Below are 23,119 nucleotides of genomic sequence, written 5' to 3'. Positions count from 1 at the left end.
AAGAATGAAAAGCCCATGCAAGAAACCGCAAAACTTGTTTCTAATCTGACCTGCTTTCACTTAGTGGTTTGAGATCTCCCAGCTGCATTTCTCTACTGCGTCTTTTAATTTAACCTTTTCCAGGCAGAGCCATTTGTAACGGAATGCAGTAGTATAGTCCACGATCTCCGTTGGTATCTTAGGTAATCCACAGTCAGAGTTAGAAAGCACGGCAATATCCCCAATCCTCCCAATAACCGGACGAAACACAGTTTGGGAGTCAACTAACTTGCTTTATTCACAGACTTCCATATTTATGCAGTTCCCCTTGCAAGGGGTTTCCTTACAGATGTTACAGGGGGTTTCTCCCATCAGGCAGTATAATTATCCCAACAGGCATTGCTGCACGAGAGGGATCATCCCACTAAAATGGACGATTAAGTGGATTATCCCCTCGTGCAGCAAAACTGGCAATTCACATAGAAATCCATATTTCGCATAATATTACTCGCTTTCATACGAATGACCGTTCGGTAGATAGCTGGGGTCTGCGGGCACATTTAGTGGAATACCGCTCAGATCCCAGCTAAACTAACCGAACGCCGCACAAAATACACTTAACCATCGAGTTCGGTTTGAAACTACCGAACATCGATGGGGAACAGAATGTGGTGAACGCGGAACTCCCGAACGCTCTGGAAGTCCAGCGGTGTTCGGATCATTGAGTAGCCGTTTTCAGTTCCAGGCTCTCGACGACCGAACACCGCTGCAGAGACAAAGGATCCAAGATGGCCGACCGCCGCATGGTCGGTAGCCGAACGACGGCCACCTAGGAGAGCCTTCAATTACCCATTGCAACATTGTTGCAATCGGTTAATTAGTGCCACACGACTGTGAGTGTGTGGTCTACCTGTAGAGCCCGTATTCGTTTGGCGAACGGCCCGGATAGCCGTGTTTCGTCAAACGAAAGGTTTGCATGCTGGTAGCGTACGGCTGCCAGCATGCGAACGGCCATAATATAATACATACACAATCAAGGTACACAGTAACACATTCAGCCTACGGACAACCTTTAATAAATATAGTCCAGAAGTGGCTGGGTTTGCCACAATGCTCCCCCAGAACCAAGCCGGCATACACAGTCTGATCCCAATGGATCGGCTTGGGGATGTCCGGGAGAGTACTCACAGATCACTTTTCGAGTTCAGTTTGTCTGGATAACCCGTCGGCGTTACCGTTTTGTTTCCCTGGGCGGTAATGGATGGTGAAGTCGAAGGGCTGCAGCGCCAAACTCCAGCGCAGCAGCCTGGCATTGTCCCCAGCCACACGGTTCAGCCACACCAACGGGTTGTGATCTGTGAGTAAGGAAAAAGGTTGTCCATACAAATACGGCTGTAGCTTTTTAAGGGCCCACACCACGGGCAGGCATTCTTTCTCAATGGCGGCGTAGCTCACTTCACGGGGCAACAACTTTCGGCTCAAGTAAGCTACGGGATGCTCTCCGCCATCTGCTCCCACTTGGCTCAGCACTGCCCCCAATCCAAACATTGAAGCGTCTGTGTGGACAAGAAATCTTTTAGTTGGATCAGGAGCAGTTAATACAGGAGCATTAGTCAGAGCAGTCTTGAGTTGTTGGAATGCCTGCTCACACTCTGGGGCCCAGACAACCTGTCGGGGAAGGTTCTTTCTGGTCAGGTCCGTCAGGGGTTTGGCCAGGGCGCTGTAGTCGGGTACAAATTTCCTATAATACCCTGCAGTCCCTAGGAAAGCTAGCACCTGAGTTTTGGTCCTTGGGGTAGGCCACTTTGCCACGGCCTCAATTTTGGCTGGCTCGGGTCTCTGCTGCCCACACCCCACTCGGTGCCCCAGATACTGCACTTCAGCCATCCCTATGTGGCACTTACTAGGCTTTAAGGTTAACCCTGCCTCCCCAATACGGTCTAAAATAGCCCCTATATGGCGTAGGTGTTCTTCCCAGGTCTGGCTAAATATGGCTATGTCATCTAAGTAGGCACAGGCATACTCCTGAAAGACGTCCAGTAGCCGATCCACCATCCGCTGAAAGGTAGCCGGAGCGTTTTTCATTCCGAAGGGCATGACCTTGAACTGATACAGGCCAAACGGAGTGACAAACGCCGACTTGGGGATGGCGTCATCGGCTAGGGGAATTTGCCAGTATCCCTTACACAAATCAATGGTAGTGAGATACTGGCCCCGTGCCATCTTATCTAACAGCTCGTCTATACTGGTAGTCAACGCAGAACCGGGTTGTGCCGTCCTTTTTAGGTACCAGGACTACCGGCGATGCCCAGGGGCTATCTGAGGGTTCGATAACCCCTAGCTGTAACATCTCGTCTAATTCTGCCTTCATATGGGTCCGGACTGACTCAGGGACCCGATATGGAGCCTGTCGCATAGGTAGCTGTCCCGGGGTTTCAACTCGTGGGTGGCCAGCGGAGTGTACCCAGGTAAATTGGAGAAGGTAGCCCCTTTAGCTACAATCAGCGCTTGTACCTGTGCACGCTCTTGAGGGCTTAGCCGCTCCCCCAGCTGAACCCCCCGGGAGGGCTCTATCGGCTCTTCCGGTTCTAGCAAGTCAGGTAGGGGCAGATTCTCCTGATCTTCAGAGGCGGAGGCACAGATCGCCGTCACATCCTCTATCCTCTCATGGTAGGGTTTGAGCATGTTCACGTGGAGCATGCGTCTCTTCCTTACCCCTGAGCAGGGGCCAATCACATAGGTGGTGTCGCATCTCTGCTCTACCACCTGATATGGGCCTTGCCAGATGGCCTGCAGCTTGTCTGTGCAGACGGGTTTTAAAATCAAAACCTTCTGCCCCACCTGAAAGCTGCGGTCTCTGGCTCCTCTATCGTACCAGCGCCGCTGGTGTTGCTGGGCCACCTGGAGGTTGGTGCGCACAGTCTGAGTCAGCGCCTCCAGACGGTCCCGGAACTCCAGTACGTATGATACGATAGGGGTTCCGTCTGTATTACTCTCTCCCTCCCATTGTTCCCTAATCAAGTTCAAGGGTCCCCGCACCCTCCTCCCAAACAGCAACTCAAACTGGGAGAATCCTGTCGACTCCTGGGGGACCTCTCTATATGCAAAGAGCAGGTGAGGTAGGAACCTCTCCCAGTCCTTGTGGGTTTCCCCAAACGTACGAAGCATCTGCTTCAGCGTACCGTTGAACCTCTCGCATAGTCCATTGGACTGGGGATGGTAGGCGGAATTGACTATTGGCTTAATGCCACATACTTTCCACATATGTTGGGTGACCTCGGCAGTGAATTGGGTGCCCCGGTCAGATATTATTTCTTGGGGGAACCCTACCCTGGAGAATACCTTCATTAAGGCCTCAGCTACGGTTTCAGCATGAATGTTAGTGAGGGCTACAGCCTCTGGGTACCTGGTGGCGTAGTCCACTACAGTTAGGATATACTTTTTGCCAGAGGGGCTGGGCTTTGACAGGGGCCCCACTATGTCTACGGCTACCCTGCTGAAGGGCTCTGCAATAATGGGTAGGGGACATAGCTTGGCTTTGTGGCGGTCCCCCCGTTTCCCTACTCGCTGGCAGACGTCACAGGAGGTGCAATACTGTCGCACGTCTTTAGAAATTCCGGGCCATAAGAAAGCATGCGTTAGGCGATATCTGGTGCGGGTCATCCCTAGGTGTCCGGACAAGGGAATATCATGAGCAATCCTAAGAAGCTCCTGCCTATATTTCTGTGGTACCACTAACTGTTTGGTTGTCAGGGTGACGGACCCTCCCACTTCCCTCGCCGCGACGCGGTATAATAACCCTTTCTCCCATGTGTACCGCTCCCCCTCTAGCCCTGCCTGGTCAGTGTGTACCCGGTCCCTATATACTTGTAGGGTGGGGTCTGTCTTTACTTCTGTCGCAAAGGTAGTCGGGGTATCCCAGGACATGTGAGTCGTGTGGGGTTCATGGTCTCTTACCTGAGCCTCAGAGTGTATCGGTGGAGCCGTGGTGCGAGCCTGCTGCCGTGTAGTCACTGGATGGGCTTCCTGGTACGGAGCCTGGGGTATAAAAGCAGAAGTCATCTGGCCCAAGTCATTCCCCAGTACAACATCTGCGGGTAAATTTTGCATAAGCCCCACTTCCACAGTTCCCTCTCCCACACCCCAATCCAAATGTACCTTGGCAGTGGGTAGCCGGTATACTGCTCCCCTTGCCACCCGTACTGCCACTGATCCGCCAGTGTGAGTTGAACCTGGGACTAAATGCGGTGCAACCAAAGTTAGCGTGGCCCCCGAATCTCGGAGCCCTTATACCTCCTTCCCTTCCAGGGTCACTAGCTGACGATGATGCTGCCGGTTGTCGGTGGCTCGGACCGACATCACCTCGTGGAGTACTCCTAGAGGTTCCTCGGTCTGGGCGCTCAGCATTTCCTGGGTGGCTGGTGCTACTTGATAGTGATGCGCAGCAGCCCTTGGTGTCAAATTTTGTCGCACCTGGTTCCACGCTTGTCTGCTCCGGTTTTGCGTGCACTCTCGGGAAATATGTCCCCACTGTTTGCAGGTGTGGCATTGGATGTTAGCCCGGCCATTGTATCGAGAGGGGGGTGGTGGATTATTTGGTGCGGGCCTGGACAGGGTTACTGTGGGGCCGGTAGGAGAAAAGTTACTGGGTGGCCCGGTAAGTCGAGGAAAAGTCTTACTTTGGAGTCCGTGATGCCTCCTGGCATCAAAATGTTGATCCGCTAGTCTAGCCGCTTCGGTTAGGGTGAGTGGTTTTCGATCTCTCACCCATTCTTGTGCTTCTGGGGACAAGCCATTAAAGAATTGCTCCAGCAGCATTAACTACCGCAATTCTTCCATATTGGTAGCGTTGCTGGCTTGTATCCAGCCTTGTGATGCTTGATCCAGCTTGTGCGCCCACTCTGCATGGGAATCTTTCTCAGGTTTGCGCAAGCCCCTGAACTTGCGCCGGTACGCCTCTGGGGTAATGGCATACCTCTCCAAGATCGCCCTTTTTACTTTTGGATAATCTTTGCTGTCCTCTCGGGGCACAGCGCGGTAGGCTTCGGCTGCCCTACCCGATAATTTGCCTGCCAGTAGGGGTACCCATACTGCGGGTTCCAAGTCGTGCAAATCACACAGCCTCTCGAAATCCTGTAAATACCCGTCAATCTCGTCCTTTTCTTCACAAAATACTTTAAACGCGTGATGTGGGACTTTGGGTTTTACCTGTCCGTATATGGAGGCAGTAACAGACTCTGCCCTAGGCGGTGTCTCTGGTGTGCGGTTTGCCATCAGATAATCCTGCACATCTGACATCAGCACGGTCAATATCTCCAAGGGTACTGGCTGTGGCAGAAATGCCATCCTGGTTCTCAGCTCTCTCTGGTATGGGGTCTCTTCCATGGCTGGTGGAGGTGTAACGCTGCGAGCTCCGTCTCCCTCCATCAGTTCAGCGATCAGCACAGCTTTGGATTTGTTGCTGGCTATCTTACCCCTGGCTTCCAGTAGCTCCTTTAAAGTCTGCCGTTTCAGTACGGTATAATCAATCTCCATACGAATTGCCCTTGCTTTCCTTGTTCGGTAGTTTCAGTTTACACGAACACTGCTTTTCGGCTCTAAGGTTCGGATCCCGTCGCTTGCCACCAATTGTAACGGAATGCAGTAGTATAGTCCACGATCTCCGTTGGTATCTTAGGTAATCCACAGTCAGAGTTAGAAAGCACGGCAATATCCCCAATCCTCCCAATAACCGGACGAAACACTTGCTTTATTCACAGACTTCCATATTTATGCAGTTCCCCTTGCAAGGGGTTTCCTTACAGATGTTACAGGGGGTTTCTCCCATCAGGCAGTATAATTATCCCAACAGGCATTGCTGCACGAGAGGGATCATCCCACTAAAATGGACGATTAAGTGGATTATCCCCTCGTGCAGCAAAACTGGCAATTCACATAGAAATCCATATTTCGCATAATATTACTCGCTTTCATACGAATGACCGTTCGGTAGATAGCTGGGGTCTGCGGGCACATTTAGTGAGAATAGATCCCAGCTAAACTAGCCGAACGCCGCACAAAATACACTTAACCATCGAGTTCGGTTTGAAACTACCGAACATCGATGGGGAACAGAATGTGGTGAACGCGGAACTGCCGAACGCTCTGGAAGTCCAGCGGTGTTCGGATCATTGAGTAGCCGTTTTCAGTTCCAGGCTCTCGACGACCGAACACCGCTGCAGAGACAAAGGATCCAAGATGGCCGACCGCCGCATGGTCGGTAGCCGAACGACGGCCACCTAGGAGAGCCTTCAATTACCGATTGCAACATTGTTGCAATCGGTTAATTAGTGCCACACGACTGTGAGTGTGTGGTCTACCTGGGGAGCCCGTATTCGTTTGGCGAACGGCCCGGATAGCCGTGTTTCGTCAAACGAAAGGTTTGCATGCTGGTAGCGTACGGCTGCCAGCATGCGAACGGCCATAATATAATACATACACAATCAAGGTACACAGTAACACATTCAGCCTACGGACAACCTTTAATAAATAAAGTCCAGAAGTGGCTGGGTTTGCCACACCATTGAAATGGCTACTTTATTCCCCAACTGCCACTTGCAATGTCCGGTCACTTACCATTCTCTGACAAAGGTTACCGTAATCACCAAATGCCAGTTTATTACAAACTTACATCATTTCCTGAGGTTGCAGTAAACGGGATACTATTAATGTAAAGTGCTAGAACAGTTTGTGAACTAATGGACAGGACAGACAAGATGGGGACATACCTGTGACGGGGTGAGGAGGGTGGTAGGAGTATAGAAGTGATAGATCTGGTGTCGGTATGTGTCCAACTGATTATATTAATATTGCAAGATTTAAAACCCACTTAGGATCCCTTCTTCAGGCAAACCTACAAATAGCAACTGAATGTTTCCCTTAAGTAGAGTTTTGCAATATTGTGTAAAGATTGGCAGTGGATAAATCAAATTCTGCTTCTACTAACTATGTCGATACTATGAGAACGACCACGAGTAATGTATGAGAAAAAAAGAGGCACGTAAGGAGGTATAAAGGCTACATGGTATGGAGAGATGTAGCTTGTAGGGAACGAGGGACAGAAAGGGGAATAGGAGAATGGCTGAGCATCACAAAAAATCTAGTCCACAAACCTCTTCAGTGTAAATATTATTAGTGACTGGGTTTAGGAGGACCTTAACCAGAAATTCAAATGATCAAGTGAGCATCCTCTACAGGATCAAATCGTATATTGCGTCAGACTTATTTATGGCTCGATTTAGGGCTGTTTGGCCATGAGTTTGTTTTGTGCTGCTGCTTTCATTAACTTTGAGTAGAATGAATTTAACAGGGCAGAATAACATAATGATTGCCCAGGGCCAAGCAGAGCCATAAAGCAGCCAGGATGTATAGGAAATATAAAATTAAACCATATATCCTTGTGGTCGCTAATTGGATTGTTTAACAGTGAAAATGCAAGAAATCTAGCATGATTTCCAGAACTCCAGCCACGTGTATTTCTAATCCCACTAATAAACTGACATATGGCAGAGATTCCCACAGCAAGCAAAGGGTCAGTAGCAACTAGTTTGCTGAATTGTACCTGTACGAGGGGACTAGTGGCAGACTGAGAGCATCCGCACACAGTCCAAGGACTTCTGATTGAAGCCTAGGACATCTGAAATAAGTAGTAGGGCAGAGCTAATGGGTGACACCATGGAACGTTTGGGGTTAGACCTTTTTTCGGTTTAACCCCTTCAGGTAAGATTGCACCCAGGATCTCCTGGCACCATTACAACTTTATTACAATTAAGTTATGGTGCCTGGAGTGTCTCCTTTTACCAATGCATCTATGTAAGTAGGCTTGTAATATTGTTGCTTACCGACTCCTGGATTCACGGACACTGATTTTACAAAATAACGTCAAAGTGTCTTAATACAGTTTATTACAAACAATTTGTGTTTTGAATGGAGTGACATAGTAGTTTTGTTTAACTCTTTCAGTGCCAGAGAAGACTGTAGCGGGCCTGCTAGCAACCCGGCTGGATGTCTCGGGTCAGCCACGTCCTCCCCTAGAAGGGAGTCCGTTATAATACAGAAAGACCCACTTTCCACTCAGTAACCGGACAACACGCAGTCCTGGGGGTACAACAACAACTTTACTGGCCACACTTGGCTTTATACTTTTCCCCATGCAAGGGGTGGATCACACATAAGAAAATGTCCCCTCCCATAGTCCTCCCACTCCCAGGGGTCGTATAACGGATCCGGAACCCCAGTCATGTTCCTGCCACCCATCTTCGGGGTTTCCCACCTCTGGTGACCAGGGGGGTCTAAATCCCATGACCCTCTGTACATGGGAGCCCCAGCACGGGAAAGCCTCCCGCCTCCTGGACTCCCAGTTACAGAAAACCCGCCAAACTGCCATTGTTCCCAAAGGGTGTCCCCACCAATCTCAGGGATCTCCAGAACGGTAACCGCCACGAACAGCCTCAGTTCGCGGGGTCCCTGGTTGAAACCAGGCAAGGGAAGCGTCTCTTTGGGGACACGAATGCTCCTCATGGCCGCCACCCATCTATATGAACGGCGGCCACCCAGGGGAGCACTCATTAATTACTTCCCTTGCGGCTTCACACTTATATTGCAAGTTTCTAACGTTCTAAATGATTGGTGCGGACATTTCAAGGGGCACTGGGGGAGGTCCTCGCTCGGGAACCAAACAAGGTGGGAAGCAATCCGGGAATGCTACCCCCGGACGGTGTTCGTATAAAGAACGGGCCGCCACCCAGGGGAGGCAAGCACCGAGGCTTCCCTTGCAGTTTGTGGTTTTGACACCTCATTACGAGGTGCAAATGTTCTAAACCAACATTTTAAATGAGTTGTCGGGGTGGTCCCCGTTCGAGAGGTGAATGCATTCTCTTCATGTAGCACCTCCCGAACAGGGAGCAGGCACATTCATACGAAAATAATGGGGAAACACACAGAACATAATACAGCAATTCACGAACAGGCAGCGGTCCCGCCACAAAGACCAATTGTAAATAGTGATTTTTTTCGTGCTGTGTATGGTCAGGAGACCATTTGGCATTTTTCATTAACCATGTACTGTGCCCATTGCGTTGCCTTTGCATGTGTGACACATCTACAAATTAAAACAAACTGTGAAATATTAATTTGGTTATTGATGATTGGTATATATTTTATTTTTCTATCTTTCCTAATTTTTTCTTCTATAGTCCATTTGATAACAACAAGATCCTTTCAACACCGGGGACAACATCAAAGTTTTCCACGAGCCCCAGAAAAGCATCGTTATATCACTGGACACCACCGAACACGCCTAACTCCAAAGAGAAGCTGTACCTTGTAAGTATAGAATTTAATCAGGCAGATAATTATTATGTGTGTGTTTGTGTAGTGGTTTAGTGTGCGTATGGTGAATGCAGTGTGTGTTTATGTTGTGGTTTTAGTGTGTATAATTGTGTAAAATAGAGGCTGCATTTGGGGTGGGGGGGAGCATTTTGGTGGTATTTATATTTATTTGAACACACTTCATTTTATTTTTCAGGACGTTCAGTGTTCATATTGTATTTGGGAATGTTTTCCACCATTGGGAAGATAGTTGGAAGATAGTTTGATATCATGCCTTTCATTGGCTTTACACAGGCTTGATAAATCTAACTTCTTCCCATATTCAAATTAATCAAAGACCTAAATAGATAAAAGTGCAGTGGATTTTTTAAAAACACGTACTTATATATTTTGTAATAATTACTTCTTCATGGTTTGTTTGCAGTCCGTTTTACAACAAGGAGATTTAGATAACCCATACCCATCTCTTGACAAGGATATCCACACGCCATACATACTAAGTTATTTGGCTAACAGTGAGTTGGTCATAAACCGTAGAAACCTGGGACCAAATGGCAAAGTCAACAGTGTAGACAACATGACAAGTATAGACAATGACGGCGATGAAAGTCAAAGCCACATCATGTCGTCATCTTGTGGGGAGATTATACAGTATTCATCATCACAAGAACTGTTCAAAATGGAAAACAAACCAGACAGTGTGACACAGCCCTCAAGCCACGAAACCTTAGACATCCTTCGAGAAACTCCAAGTCATTATGGCCCTCACCAAGCCATGAAACACAGAAGTGTGGACTTTGACCTTGATACCAGCATGGGTTCCATTGGAGATAGTTTGATGAATGTGTCTCTTCAAGAGGAGGGAGTAGAACCCAACAAAGATCTGATCATTTCTAAGGGAAATAATTTAAAACATTCCCTTCAGCAACTGTTAGAGGAGGTTTTAGAACTACTGAAGTCTGATGTTGTGAGAAGAACAAAACTGAAAGATATGGAGAAGACGATTTTGACTTTCAAAGCGAGATTAAAGGTACTATTCAAATAGAGCAACGTACCTATTGCTTGTAGTTAAAGCCAAAGTAATAAAATGTACCTGTAGGTACTGTTATGTTAGTACACCCAAGCATTAACTGATTTATTGGGCAAAGCTTTCTTTGTATGGACATTGGTCACTAGATATCCACTTGGATAAGACCAGTTGATAGTGATGTTAACTGCATGATAAAAGTTTACGTAAACCCAGTAGATGACACGACTGTTCTCAGTGGCATTGATCAAATATTAACCTCACTTTTCATTGATTTCAGATCTTGTTCTAAACCGATGGGTTTAAAAATATATATATATATAAATAAACTTTATAGCCCTCTTTGACACTGAACATATTTACAAACTCAGCCACTCTGCAGTTGTACATTTGAAACAATTTATAGGGTTATTCACAAAAGTGAAAATTGTTGAGAATCAAAGTGAATCCAAAAAGAATTTTATAGGCGAAAGTATCTGAACGGGTATCACAGCCGACTTGGAGACGTTTTCCAACTTGGTAACTTTGGCCTTTAATTTGAAATTTAGTTTGAATCATTGACAATTCTCGCTTCGGTGAAAAACGCAGTGCTGGGCCATATAGGCGTTTTGTAGTTTGTGAATGTAAGATGGGGGAGGGGGTAATCTGAAATCCAACTTTAAATGAAGTGCAGTAAAACATCTGCCATAATCTAACAGTGGAAATGGGTTAAAACATGTAAAATAATAAAAATGCATTATTAGTCCCCATCAGATTTACGTTTGCAGAAAACATTTTTTTCCCTATAATTAGAGAAAAATTCCCATTAAAACATGTATTGTTTTCTTCTCTAATGAAAGCCACATTCCCTCTGCTTTGTATGTGTTTGTGTGCAGGGTACACTCGCCCACCGCCCGCATTCCTCCATGGATAGCCTAATGGTGGAGACTGCATTGCAAAGTTTTGCCTTTCTAAACACAGACTTCCATGCTGATGAGATGTCGATGTTCGGCAGTATTCGAAATCCCAGCAAGAGGTAAGATACACAATGTTTCTATGATGCCTATCCAAAAATCCCACTATTTCCTGTGTGATGTTTTGGGAAAGATATAAAAATGGTTGTTGTTTTTTTACCCCCTGAAACTCTTGACATTGTTGGGATTCTTAGTTGTCTCTTAAAGGGAAAGTATCTTAAACGTTCTATTCTAAGCTTTAATTTCATTGTCAACTTCTTTCCATATCATAGATTCAACCCAAGGGATTTTTTGTCTCTATTTTCTTTTTACTAATATGAGGACGGACATGTGCTCCTTGATAATGCTGTACAATGCCCTACAAAATGCATAACGAAACAAAGTTACGAGGACAGGAAATAACCCCTGAGTAACTAACTACTATATCTCTAAACTTACTGCACTCTTTTAGAACATACTTTATTTGTATTATTTATTTTATTTTTTGGGGTTATTTTCGAGCCTATTTCTGATTTTAACAGGTGAAAGTTATACATTAATGTTCAAATTTTTATAAAACCGAAATTAGAGACACGCGATTTTGCATCTTAAAAGAATATAATGAGCACACAGAAAAAAACTTTATTTTCATTCTCATTGTTAGAGTTTGTATTATTTATATGCATTAATTATATTTTATTTCTTGTTTTAAGTTCCTTCTCACAATATATAAACAAATCCATAAAATGAAAATGCAAAGAAGTCTAAAAAAACAAAACAAAAATTACACTGTGAACAGAAATAGAGTTATACGTTTCTTACTGCTCCATTATATATGCAGACATAGTTTGTTATTGATCTCTGATTTCTTGATTTCAGTAATGGTACGATCCAAGATGGCGGTATACCTTCAATTGTATGCGCCACTAAACTAGCACTTAGCGAATTGACTACTGGCAATGACGAATTAGACACACTCCTGTCTATCCACTTGCAAGTCTCTAGAGCACTTTTGAAGGTAAGATAAAAAAAAATATTAGTTAAATTAAGGCTCAGATTATGCGATTGTATCTCGGAAACTTTAGCAGTGAAAAAGTTCATTAGGAATTTATTTATTAAAAAATTATGTTACTCTGCTGTATTAAAATTATTGGGGTTCAAGCGTGGTTGACTATCAGACTGAACGGATGCGTTGCTGTGAAGCTCTGCACCTGAAACGAACAACAAAAGCTTAAATCCTGGCAATACCCCACAGGAGAATGCCTAATCTATTGCCCCCACCAGCTGACAACATGGGCCACGAAAATAAGAGATTCCGAGCACCTGAGAGCATTAGACTCTCCTTCGAGAGGCCTGTTCCGAAAGAAAATCCCAAGATGGCACCACCCGCTACGGAGGACTCGGAGTCACAAGAGGAGGTGGAATCCCCAGCTTCTCATGACCACAGTGAAGTCGATAAGGAATCAGTCGGATGAAGACTCAACACCCTCAACGAAGGGGGATATGACGAGGCTTCTCATAAATCTCCGCAAAGTGTGGAAGGCAGATCTCCACAAGACCCAAAGAGAGCTGGGCATCGTGACCCAGAAGACTAAAGAGGTGGAGGAAATGGGAGAGAGCATAAGGGATGACCGAATACAAGCCACAGAGACCCATATGGTGGAACTTACACAGCAGGTCCTGAGACTGCACTTCCATGGAGTCTCGACACAGGCGTCTAAATGTCAGGCTGAGAGGTATTCCAGAAGAGGTTAGTGGGGAAGCATTGCTGCTCTATATACAGAGGCTATTCACCTCCATGGGAATCAAAGTGGGAGATGATCCACCTGTGCTGCTGTCAGCATTCAGGATCTGTAAGGAGTCCACGGCCCCAGCTGACTCTACAAGGGATATAATAGTAGTGACCAGGGACATAGCGGTTCGCTCCGCGATCATGGTCCGCTCCAGAGCCCTGGGAAGCGTCACATATGAGAATAACGTGGTGACATTGTATGGAGATTTACCCTTCGCAGTCCTCACAGAAAACTGCCAGCTAGCTCTGGAAAGACCTGCAACTACACAGCGATGACCTGAACAGAAGACCAACTAAGGCGGACCCAGGAGAGGGCACCTCAAAGATACAATCAAAACACCAAGCACCCATGAAAGCAAGAAAGTGATAGAATGATAGCCCATCTGGGCAGCAGTGGACTGTCCTTCTAGATAATGGACATGCTGTGCTCGTGAGAGTTTTTTCTAATTTCTCTCAATTTTCTGCTTTTCTACCTCTCCTATCTAACAAGGCACATTAACCTGTATGATACCTTATACTTTACTTTCTTGTTACCTTTATGTTATGGTGAATTTCTCAGATGATGACGGGAAACGTCATGTTGTATTGCGTTGCTCCGGATGCTACTTATATTACTTAATTCACTATTATTCTCCGTTATTGATCCAAATGTATACATGTGTATACAAAACCAATAAAACATAAATTGAAAAATACCCAATTTATTGGAGTACGCGTTTTATTTTATTGTTCTGAGTTCAAAGTTTCACTGAATGTCAGAATATTTTTCAAAATATTATTACATAGATATATCTCTCTGTTGACCTGTGCAAAGTGACCTTCTACAGCTCTCTCTTCACTGTTCCCTCTTCTGGCCGCCATCTACTCTTTGATGGTTGGCCTTGGCAGGTTGTGATAAGGCCGCCCATTGTGAGTAATCCTGTGTACTATTTACTCTTAAAGGGACAATGCAGGCACTTTAACAACTTCATTGTATTAAAGTGCCTGCAGTCCTTCTTCTCAAAACCCTTAGTTCACTAATAAGAGGGCTTGGGCTATGTGTACAACGAATCTCACTTCCCGATTCTTATACGTAACATACGATACGCTCACCTGCGTATGCGCAGTGTCTTCATGGTCAGCCATAGAGAATCCTTATATTCAGTTATTCTCTACGGCAGAATCTTAGACCAATCATGCGCCTAAAGTCCCCAATGCTCCTGTATAAGAAGCGTTGGATTGGCCCGTCATCCTGGGGGCACGCCTGAGGAGGAGGTTGTGAGGGAGACTTGGCACTGGAGAAAAGGCGAGTAATTTGTTTTCATTTTATTTATTTAGTTTTTTTCTTTTACACGTGGTGGGAACGAAGTGATTAGGGGCATCAATGATGTAGCATTGGGAATACAGATATCTATCACTACCACTACAGTGTTCCTTTATTTACGCTGATAAAATTAGTGTTGTTACACATCTAGCCATTAAATTATGCGTGTTATTACAGAATAATACACAGTATTTAATATTTTCTTTCAGTTAATGATGACAGGTTTCCTAATTTTGTGTTTCAGAAACTAGTGTCTCCAGTCACAGCCCGTATTACACACAATCATCTCTTGGAAGAACTGTTGTGGCAAAAAGACGTTTTTGACGATCTTGTACTCATTTATATTCAGAAGGCCGAAGACCATGTATCCATCGAAGACAGTATGTATAACATAAACTGTTACATCACAGTGTTCTGTACACAGTGCCGACTGCTCAGCTCTGAGATCGGCGACATTGAAGTGCTGGAGAAAGGAAAAACTTAAATGTAAAAAATAAAAATGTAAAATGCAATAATTAAATAAAGTAAGAAACAGAAATGACCAGGAAAGGAACCTTTTTGTTTCATTATAATTGATGTGATTGGTTATATAGCACGTCCTCCTATCTGTAGGGGAATGACACACCAGCAGACCTCCCCATCAAATCATTGTGAAGTGCAGCCATTGTTTATAAGTAGTGACCGCGTGGCTTGTTCACAATGTATCTCAGTGTTCTGCTGTACAGAGAGAATGTAGTGTATCGGGTTACTCTAGTTGGTCAATATAACCGGCTAAGGGAATAAACCAGAGTCTTGAATAAAGCAGTTTTAAATATCCTGCTGGTAGACAGCAAGTATACAGGCTATAGGTGACTGCCTAGAAGGATGAGTTGGCTGCAAAGTCCAGCTTCTCTCATGGTGGCTCCAATTGGCAAGCACAGCGAGAGGACTATGAACAGTATGGGCCCAAGGGGTCTATCTGATCCTCACAAGCGATGTTTGAGGAAGAGGGAATATTGGGAAAAGTGTATGTATACCCCTAGATGGGGTAAGTCCTCCAATCAGGCTCCATGACAAATTATGCACAAATTTGTCCTTAACCACATTTTAAGACATGCCTACATCGTGACCAGTAATGGAAATTAAAAGCGCGATTTTTCTCATTTAATAGTTTTTCCGAAGACCAAAAAGATAAGACATTTCCTGAAACTATGGCGGCATTGCACAGAATCACATTGTATCTGGTTTTCCTCCACTGAGATATTCCTCAATCGAGTCAAAAAGATGTTTGTGCCAAGAATCAAAGGGAAAAATCCAGGGCTACTGGAACGAGGTAAGCGTTGCTAAAGCCAAAAAGAAATAAGTGAATGTTGGTATATTTGGATATAATCTGCATGAATGGGGCCTCCCGGCACCAACTGCTTAAGAAGTAGTTTGATAGAACATGTGGGGAATTATCCCAACATATCAGATGAAATAAGCAGGTGTTTTTTTTATTTCTCTTTTACATGACTGCACTTTTTTATCCCCATTTGCAAGAAGAAGTAGCAAGACTTTTAACGCAAACTCAATCCAGAGTCACATTATCCCATACACCCCCACTGAGCAGCAACTTATGGGATCTGTGCAGCTATCACATAGCTCTCTGTGAGAATACTGCAGTATATGCACAATGCTCCCATTCTAAACCACAGGATTGGCTGAAATTATATAAATCTATCAAGTCACTTCCTGGTTTCTGCTATTCCTGGAGACTTGCTCCAAACTTTTTTTTTTTTTATTATTTAAATTTTTCTTCAATTAAATGTATTAAAAAGGTACATGATCATCCGCTAAATTAGTTGCAGCCCAAGTGCACACTTTTCCAATTTCCCATAAATACCGCTGTTTATGATCGGGGTAAAAAGAGTTGGGTATAAATGAAGTCTGCAGACTGTCAGCCGGTGTCATAAAACCCTCTACTACGGCATACGTAGGATTCATTCAGGCCTCAGCAAAGGATGCATTTCAGACTATTTGTTAACTGCGTCTTGTAAATCCATCCCATGTGCAGGGGGAAAAACAACAAATCCTGTAACCTCTGGGGAACACATGTTAAACCTGCTATTACACTATAAAGGAAATGAAATCTTTATCTATATATTCAGATTGGCAAGGCGCACTGCTGTGGTCTGCAGATATAGGAGCTGAGGAAGAACGTTTAAATTGACAATAAGGGCATGTGTAACCATATGAGTTTCCTTTAAAAAGGAAATTCAGACGCCCTCCGGCCTGTGCTACTGCAAACCATTTGGACTTGCGTTACAGCGGTGACTTGCGTTATAAGATTGCCGTCTACACATATTATGCAGATACACATTCCGCATTCTATACGCAATCCCTCTTTAAATTAACAGTGATTTCCTACACTGGGGTATTGCGGGCTGCGTCGTATTAGTCTCACCGAACCGTGACTTTAAAGAGACAAATCTGTTCTAATCATCAAATCTTCAATGCTGTAAGATCGAATTTCAGAGCAAAGTAACCCCTACCCCCCTCTCCACCCTCTGCATCAATGTTAAAAACATTAGTGAGTTAACTTTTTACGCACATTTATAAATAACTCTATTTTATCAAGGTTTTCCAACAAGTTTTAGGAAAATAAATAACTAAAAATGAATACAATAAAATTATTTTTCCACAATCTAGTAGCTGCAATAGCAATTTTGTTCCAAGAAAAATTATAAAAGGTTTTGTGAGCAATAAAATCAATCACACAGACATGATCGCCACTAACAGATGGAAACGCAGGTCTAATGCAGTATCTTTTGACTCATGATTTCTGGGATCCTGAACACTGGCAATGACTCCTGGGTTGCCCAAACATGCCTAGCCTGCATTTAGCTGTATGGGGATTGGAGATCGTCGTGAGTTGTAAAATCATTGTTAAAGAAACAAAACTATTATATTTTATTTAAATATAAGCCTAACCCCTCTCCTCTAACTCCTGTGCTCCCTACATAATATGTTAAATATAACAACACTACTAATGCAGAGAACCAGACGTTGCTCAGAGCGTAATCCGATCGCATTGCAGTACTTGACTTAGAAAGGCTAATGGGAGCTCAAGCTCTCCAGAGTAAGAGGTGAAGGTGGGGGGTGGCATCTGGCACCCCAAGCTAAGCAGTCAAACCATTCTTATACGGTTTGACTACATCCAATGGGGGATGCCCAAGTGAGCTGTAGTGGTTATGGTGCTTGGAGCAAATTTGCTCTCTACTATACTTAACATTTTCGTTATTAGAAAATTCAGAGTGAATTTAAAATTTCAGATCAGAAAAGCCAAATTGGAAAATTCTCCCAAGTCCCCCGTGCTTCCAGTTTGGCTGCTGTGATTTTAAATTTGAATTCCTAACAATTCTTAGATCAGTAAATAACCAGTATTCAGGTCAGATTGATCCCACGTGTTTTGCATTAAATGATACATTAGATTAGATTATGGTTACGAGCACTATGCAAACTGTGGCCCACAATGTTACCGCTTGGTGAGGACGGGGAGAACCTGATTTATTTTTTTCCCATCAGCTGGCCGTGTTCTGGGTCTATAAGTAATACAATGCTGCTTTTATTTCAGTTTTAATAAAAGCTCTGGAGCAAATACATGGCTTTGGTGGAATACTGCCAGCCAATCAGGTTTCAGGAGAGTTCCTGTCGATATTCCTGGTTTACGGATATCTCAGACGGTATCGTGTGATGGATCTTCAAAAGCACCTCGCAGCTCTCACAAGAGAAGGTGGGATTTAAGCACCAAATTAAATTATGTTTGCCTTGATAGGATGACACCATTTAGAATCCTAAAGTAACTATAAGACAGATTTCCTGATGGCACGGAGTTTTGTCTCTCTCCAGTTTCAGATCATAACCTATACATCTTTCTGTCCACTTTGTAATATGCCTACATACTGCTTGCACTTTATCTCTTTCCATATTTTCATGTCTTGACTATGATCAGTCTCTCCTCAACCAAATGCAAAAACATTATCTATAAAATCTAACAAAGACACCACCGCGCTCCAAGCTTCTAATAACAATATAATTGACCACGATTGCAATCAGCAGAGAAATTATAATAAATGTTATAATATTAGTAATAATAGAAATGAGAAATTATAATTTCTTCTTCGGAGAAAGCAGCCCAGTAAGGATGGTGTGTGGATATATTCAGAGGGAGAGATAAGATGAGGACATTAGGGAGAAACATCTGGGATGATGTGGCTCAATGTCTCATCATTTCATTTCTTTTTTTTTTTCTAAAGATATCTTCCAAGAATCATCCCAGTGGCAATGTCTATGAAAACAATACTGAAGCGATTCTGGGGCACATTGTTGGCCACCATGAGCAAGGGATCATGTATCCAGCACTGTGCGCCCGAATTGCACCGATTGTAACCATGTAAGACTATCACAGTTCTGCACTTGTCAGATAAGCCTCCAGGCAGGTGGTGGCCATGGTACTTATTGCGCCGCTGACTGCTGTCCTGTTCTTGTCCCATTTTATGCCTCCCTAATCTACCCAGCAATGTGCAGCTGTATTTATCTATATACAAACTGTGAAATTAACCCGAATTCATGGTGTTGGCTTTAGAATATAATAAATTGAATTCTCTCCCAATACTTTGTATGCACAGTACCAATACTGTCTGCTGCAAACATAATAAATGGTTCAATAATAGTGATTGTTTGCGGTTTTGTTTTACTAAGGCGCAACGGGTGCCAGACCGTTTGCTTTGTTACAGGACCAGTTATAATTAGTTGTACTTGACTTGTTGCTGATAATGGCTAAACGCACAGTAGCAATAGCTGTTAAAGCTGGACATTCTATATGGAGACAATTCTGTAAGTTCAGAAGTGATAACAGAATTGAGAACTAGCTGTAAATGTTTGAGGCAGTGGACTGAAAACATGGTGGCACTAGATGGTCACATTGAGAAAGCCATATGGCCACTATGTGTAAAGTCTAAAGGATTCCCTTTCTGTGAGATGCACAGACAGGCCATGACATTAATTATAACTAGGCTACAAGCTATAGGTTGACCAACATCATCTTGTGTCTTGTTTTCTGCAGTCACACTCATTGATGACCTTCAGCTGCCCGGACGACTTAAGAAGATCAAAAAATTAAAAACAAAGCAAATTTCACGACTCCAACCCTTACCGCAGTTTCTCCGGCTCTTGGCCACGTTCCAGCTCGACGAGAATGTCAAATTGTGTAAAGCAGCTGCTGCTTGCCTCACTCGAGGGTCTGCCCTCAAGACCTTCAAACAGAAGGTACGAACTGGTTTACAGTTATATCTCACAAGCCCCATAGACCGTCTAGATCCCACCAAGAGATGTTTAAGGGGCTTTGGCACCAAAACGCAGGGAGTGGAAGGGATTAATGTTTTATATAGTATGTTGTGCTGGGTGAACTTTATAGACTAATATTAAGCCTCACAGGTCTGGGCATCACACATGGTCATCACAAATGTAGACAGTAGTACATTCACATTGGTTGCCATGTCACATAAATTAAATCAATGACCATTAACCATATCTGTTGGCTTGTCTGTCACCACTATGGGTTTATCTTAATTACAAAAGGATTTAGCTTTAGAGTCGAAAAAAAAAATACAAATGCACAGCAGCTGTTAGATGCCTTCTGATTTTAGTTTACCTTTATCATAATACTTTGCAAAAAAAAAAACCTCTACTGTTATCGTAAAAAGAAATCTGATGGAAAAAAAAAAAACAATCTAGAGGCAGAGAATTGCAAATAGTTATCCTTATTCTTAGAAGAACTTTCCTCGGGTGCAGCCCAAATGTCCTTCCTGCTATAAACACATACAGGGGCAGCACAACAGGTGGGTTATTTAATGTGCCAGTCCTCCAGGTACACCAGGGGTCCAGGTGTTGTCAGTTTGCCCATTGGAGTAAGACTGCTGACGAGCCTTGATGAATGGGTAGAGAACCTTTACACTAAACCATGATTCTGAAAATCAACAGTTTGTGAATTGAAGGAGGAATTGGCTGCCTGTTTAGAGTTAAAGGAATACTCTACGCACTATAACAACTTCATCGCAATTAAGTGGTTATGGTGCAAGGAGGTTCCTTAGCTCTAACTTACCTCAAGGTGTTAAATTGTTAGCGAAGTGCTGAATCCAGACCCCGATCGCTTTGCCCGTCTCCCACCGCCACAGTCGGTCTTAAAAACCGTAGATGCGTACTGTGCGCCGCTGAGAGCCTCCGTAACTCCCCATTTACAAAATATTTTTCTGAAGCCGTTTTGTGAATGGGGAGCTGCTGCTAGGATGAGAGCGTCCGCTGACCATCAGCAGTGCCCCGTTCCGAGGTTTTCGGATTCGAGCTTTGGATTGTGATGGTTGTTAGTGGGCAGAGCGATAGTTCATTTAAAGTTAAACCTCGAGATAAGCCGACACCTGGGCACTTCCTCGCAACTTTATTCTGGTGAAGATGTTATGGTGCCCAGAGCGTCCTTTTTTAAAAGGAATTATTTAAGGGGCATCATTTGAAATCACTTCAACTTGGCGGCTCACCTTCTTTTGGATGAACAGCAGTAATGCAGATATATGAAATGTAACTACGACATGGTTAATCAATTCTATTCATTTCCCAATCCCTGCGATGTCTGGTTTAGTGAATCTGTGTAATATTGAAATATCTGCATATAGCAACCAGCTTGTGCAATCGTTTGATTTGTTTTGGGTATTCTATTACTGCACTAGAGGGCAGCAGCGATGTTTGTAAAATCGATTCAAATTCAGAAGAAAAGCTAAAATGTAGCAAAGCAGGAATCCTGTGGGGCTTGCTATCTTTAGACGACAGCGTTATTATTCATTATTATTAATTGCTGGAAATTTCACATTTTAGACCAAAACAGATCATTTGTCAAAACAAACAAACAGCAAAACCATGTGACGCCAACTGTGTTTCCATTTCAGCTTAATATCTTAGATCCACTTTGAATATCAAAGAATCCATACTTTTAGTGTAAATCATACAAATCATACCATCCATTAATATAGGAGAAAAATAAGTTCACAGAGTTAAAGGAACTCCTTCTGGTGCAGTGGTTATGGTGCCAGAAGTGCCATTCCAAATGAAGTAGTCAGACAGTCTAAGAATAATTTGATCATTTACGTGGGGTCTGCTGGGCTCCCATTAGATAACCTGATGAGCCAATGAGCCACACCTTGCACTGCCTGACTTACCCAAGTGGCAGAGTTTCCACTGGCAGAGCCCACGACGAGCACCCGGCGTCCTCTAGCAAAATTACTCTGGGTGGATGCCAGGGTGCTTTTGGCAACATAGCCACTACATAAGGCAACCATAACCACTACATAAGATGGCCATAACCACTACAGAGGAAATCTGCTACAGTGGCTGGTGCAGTTATAAAGCACAGGTACACAATCACAGAACCAACAACCCCATTACCATAAGGATAGACAGAGGTTTACCGAAGGAACCCGCTTGGCAATCTGCCGAATGATTTTGGACTTTGCTCGGTTCACAGAAAAATCAGAGCCATCACAGCTTCCCGTTATGCAGAGAGCCAGCTGTGATGGTTTAACGGCAGCGCCTGCTGCGAGTGGCTCAGCTCCCATGCCAGAGAGTTGGGAATGTTTACATTAATAACGCAGTGTTGCTTAAAACAGGGTAATGACTGTCAGTGGAGAGCCCCGGCGCCCCCTTTCAAGTGCATTTGCTGGAGGCCGATGGAATATTTTCTGTGTATTGGAATTAAGAGGTCAGGAGTTACACTAAAGCAGATTGAGAGGAAATGGCTGAAAACCAGACATTAAATGCTTTATGGCCGGAGTAAGGGAAGTCACCCGGATTTTATCTGAGCAAAGTCCTGCAGCAAGTTCTTCTGATCTTACTTAACAGCTTGTAATTCGTTAAAGTGTGCGCTAAATTCGATCTGTCATTTCCTCTTTCTTAATTAGTATTCGATTTCTTTTCCACCTCCTGCAGGCCGTCCTGTACTATACAGAGGTCCTAACAGAGAGAGACTCCAAACTCCAGCAAGCTGCCTGCTTAGCCCTGAAACATCTCAAGGTAAGGAGCATGCGCACTGCAGCACAATGGGGGTCACTGGCTGAAGGGCAATTGCCATAATTCTCATCAAACTTTGGTCAACCTGCAGAGGATTATGGGACTTTATTTTAATGAGGCATCAACCAAATTATATATGCAGAGTAATATTATGACTTGCCATAGATACTCGGTAAATTATCCATCCTGCTTATCACATTATAGATTGACGGTTACAATTTAACAAACTAAAATACATATTTTTGTGCTCAATCCCAACATGTCAGCGTTATTCAACAAAATTTAAAATTTGGGGATTTAAATCAAAGTTGCTGAATTGAAAACATGGCGTATGTGCAGTATATTCTCAGTTTAGTTATTGTTGCTTAAGATTTTAAATAAACAACCTCGTAACAAATCGAAAACTAAATGACAAAATGTTGGCTAAAATAACGATTTCGAATAATTCTACCACTAGCCTGGGTTGTTTAAAGGAACACTATAGGGTCAGGTACACAACATGTATTCCTGACCCTATAGTGCTAAACCCACCATTTAGGCTTCCCCCCCTCTCCTCAGCCCCCTAAAAGTTAATAAAACTCACCTTATTGCTAGCTCCGCCCCCTTGGTGACATCATCAGAATCAATGCATCTCTGAGGAAAAT

At 43.9% G+C, this 23,119-nt stretch overlaps 1 protein-coding gene across 3 annotated transcripts in view; it reads left to right on the top strand.

Annotated features, from left to right (window-relative positions):
- Positions 1-23,119, top strand: part of RIPOR3 (RIPOR family member 3) — a 117,292-nt gene that overhangs the window by 87,968 nt on the left and 6,205 nt on the right. For all 3 annotated transcript variants that reach the window (XM_063459681.1, XM_063459683.1, XM_063459682.1), the window contains exons 13-21: positions 9,213-9,342; positions 9,773-10,378; positions 11,251-11,390; positions 12,187-12,325; positions 14,647-14,782; positions 15,553-15,714; positions 17,995-18,153; positions 19,486-19,688; positions 22,395-22,478. In XM_063459681.1, the coding sequence (XP_063315751.1) occupies positions 9,213-9,342; positions 9,773-10,378; positions 11,251-11,390; positions 12,187-12,325; positions 14,647-14,782; positions 15,553-15,714; positions 17,995-18,153; positions 19,486-19,688; positions 22,395-22,478 (1,759 nt within the window). The remainder of the gene's footprint in view (positions 1-9,212; positions 9,343-9,772; positions 10,379-11,250; positions 11,391-12,186; positions 12,326-14,646; positions 14,783-15,552; positions 15,715-17,994; positions 18,154-19,485; positions 19,689-22,394; positions 22,479-23,119) is intronic.

The sequence above is a fragment of the Pelobates fuscus genome, chromosome 6, assembly GCF_036172605.1.
Source record: "Pelobates fuscus isolate aPelFus1 chromosome 6, aPelFus1.pri, whole genome shotgun sequence".
NCBI lineage: Eukaryota > Metazoa > Chordata > Amphibia > Anura > Pelobatidae > Pelobates > Pelobates fuscus.
This window is presented reverse-complemented; position numbering and strand designations above follow the sequence as displayed.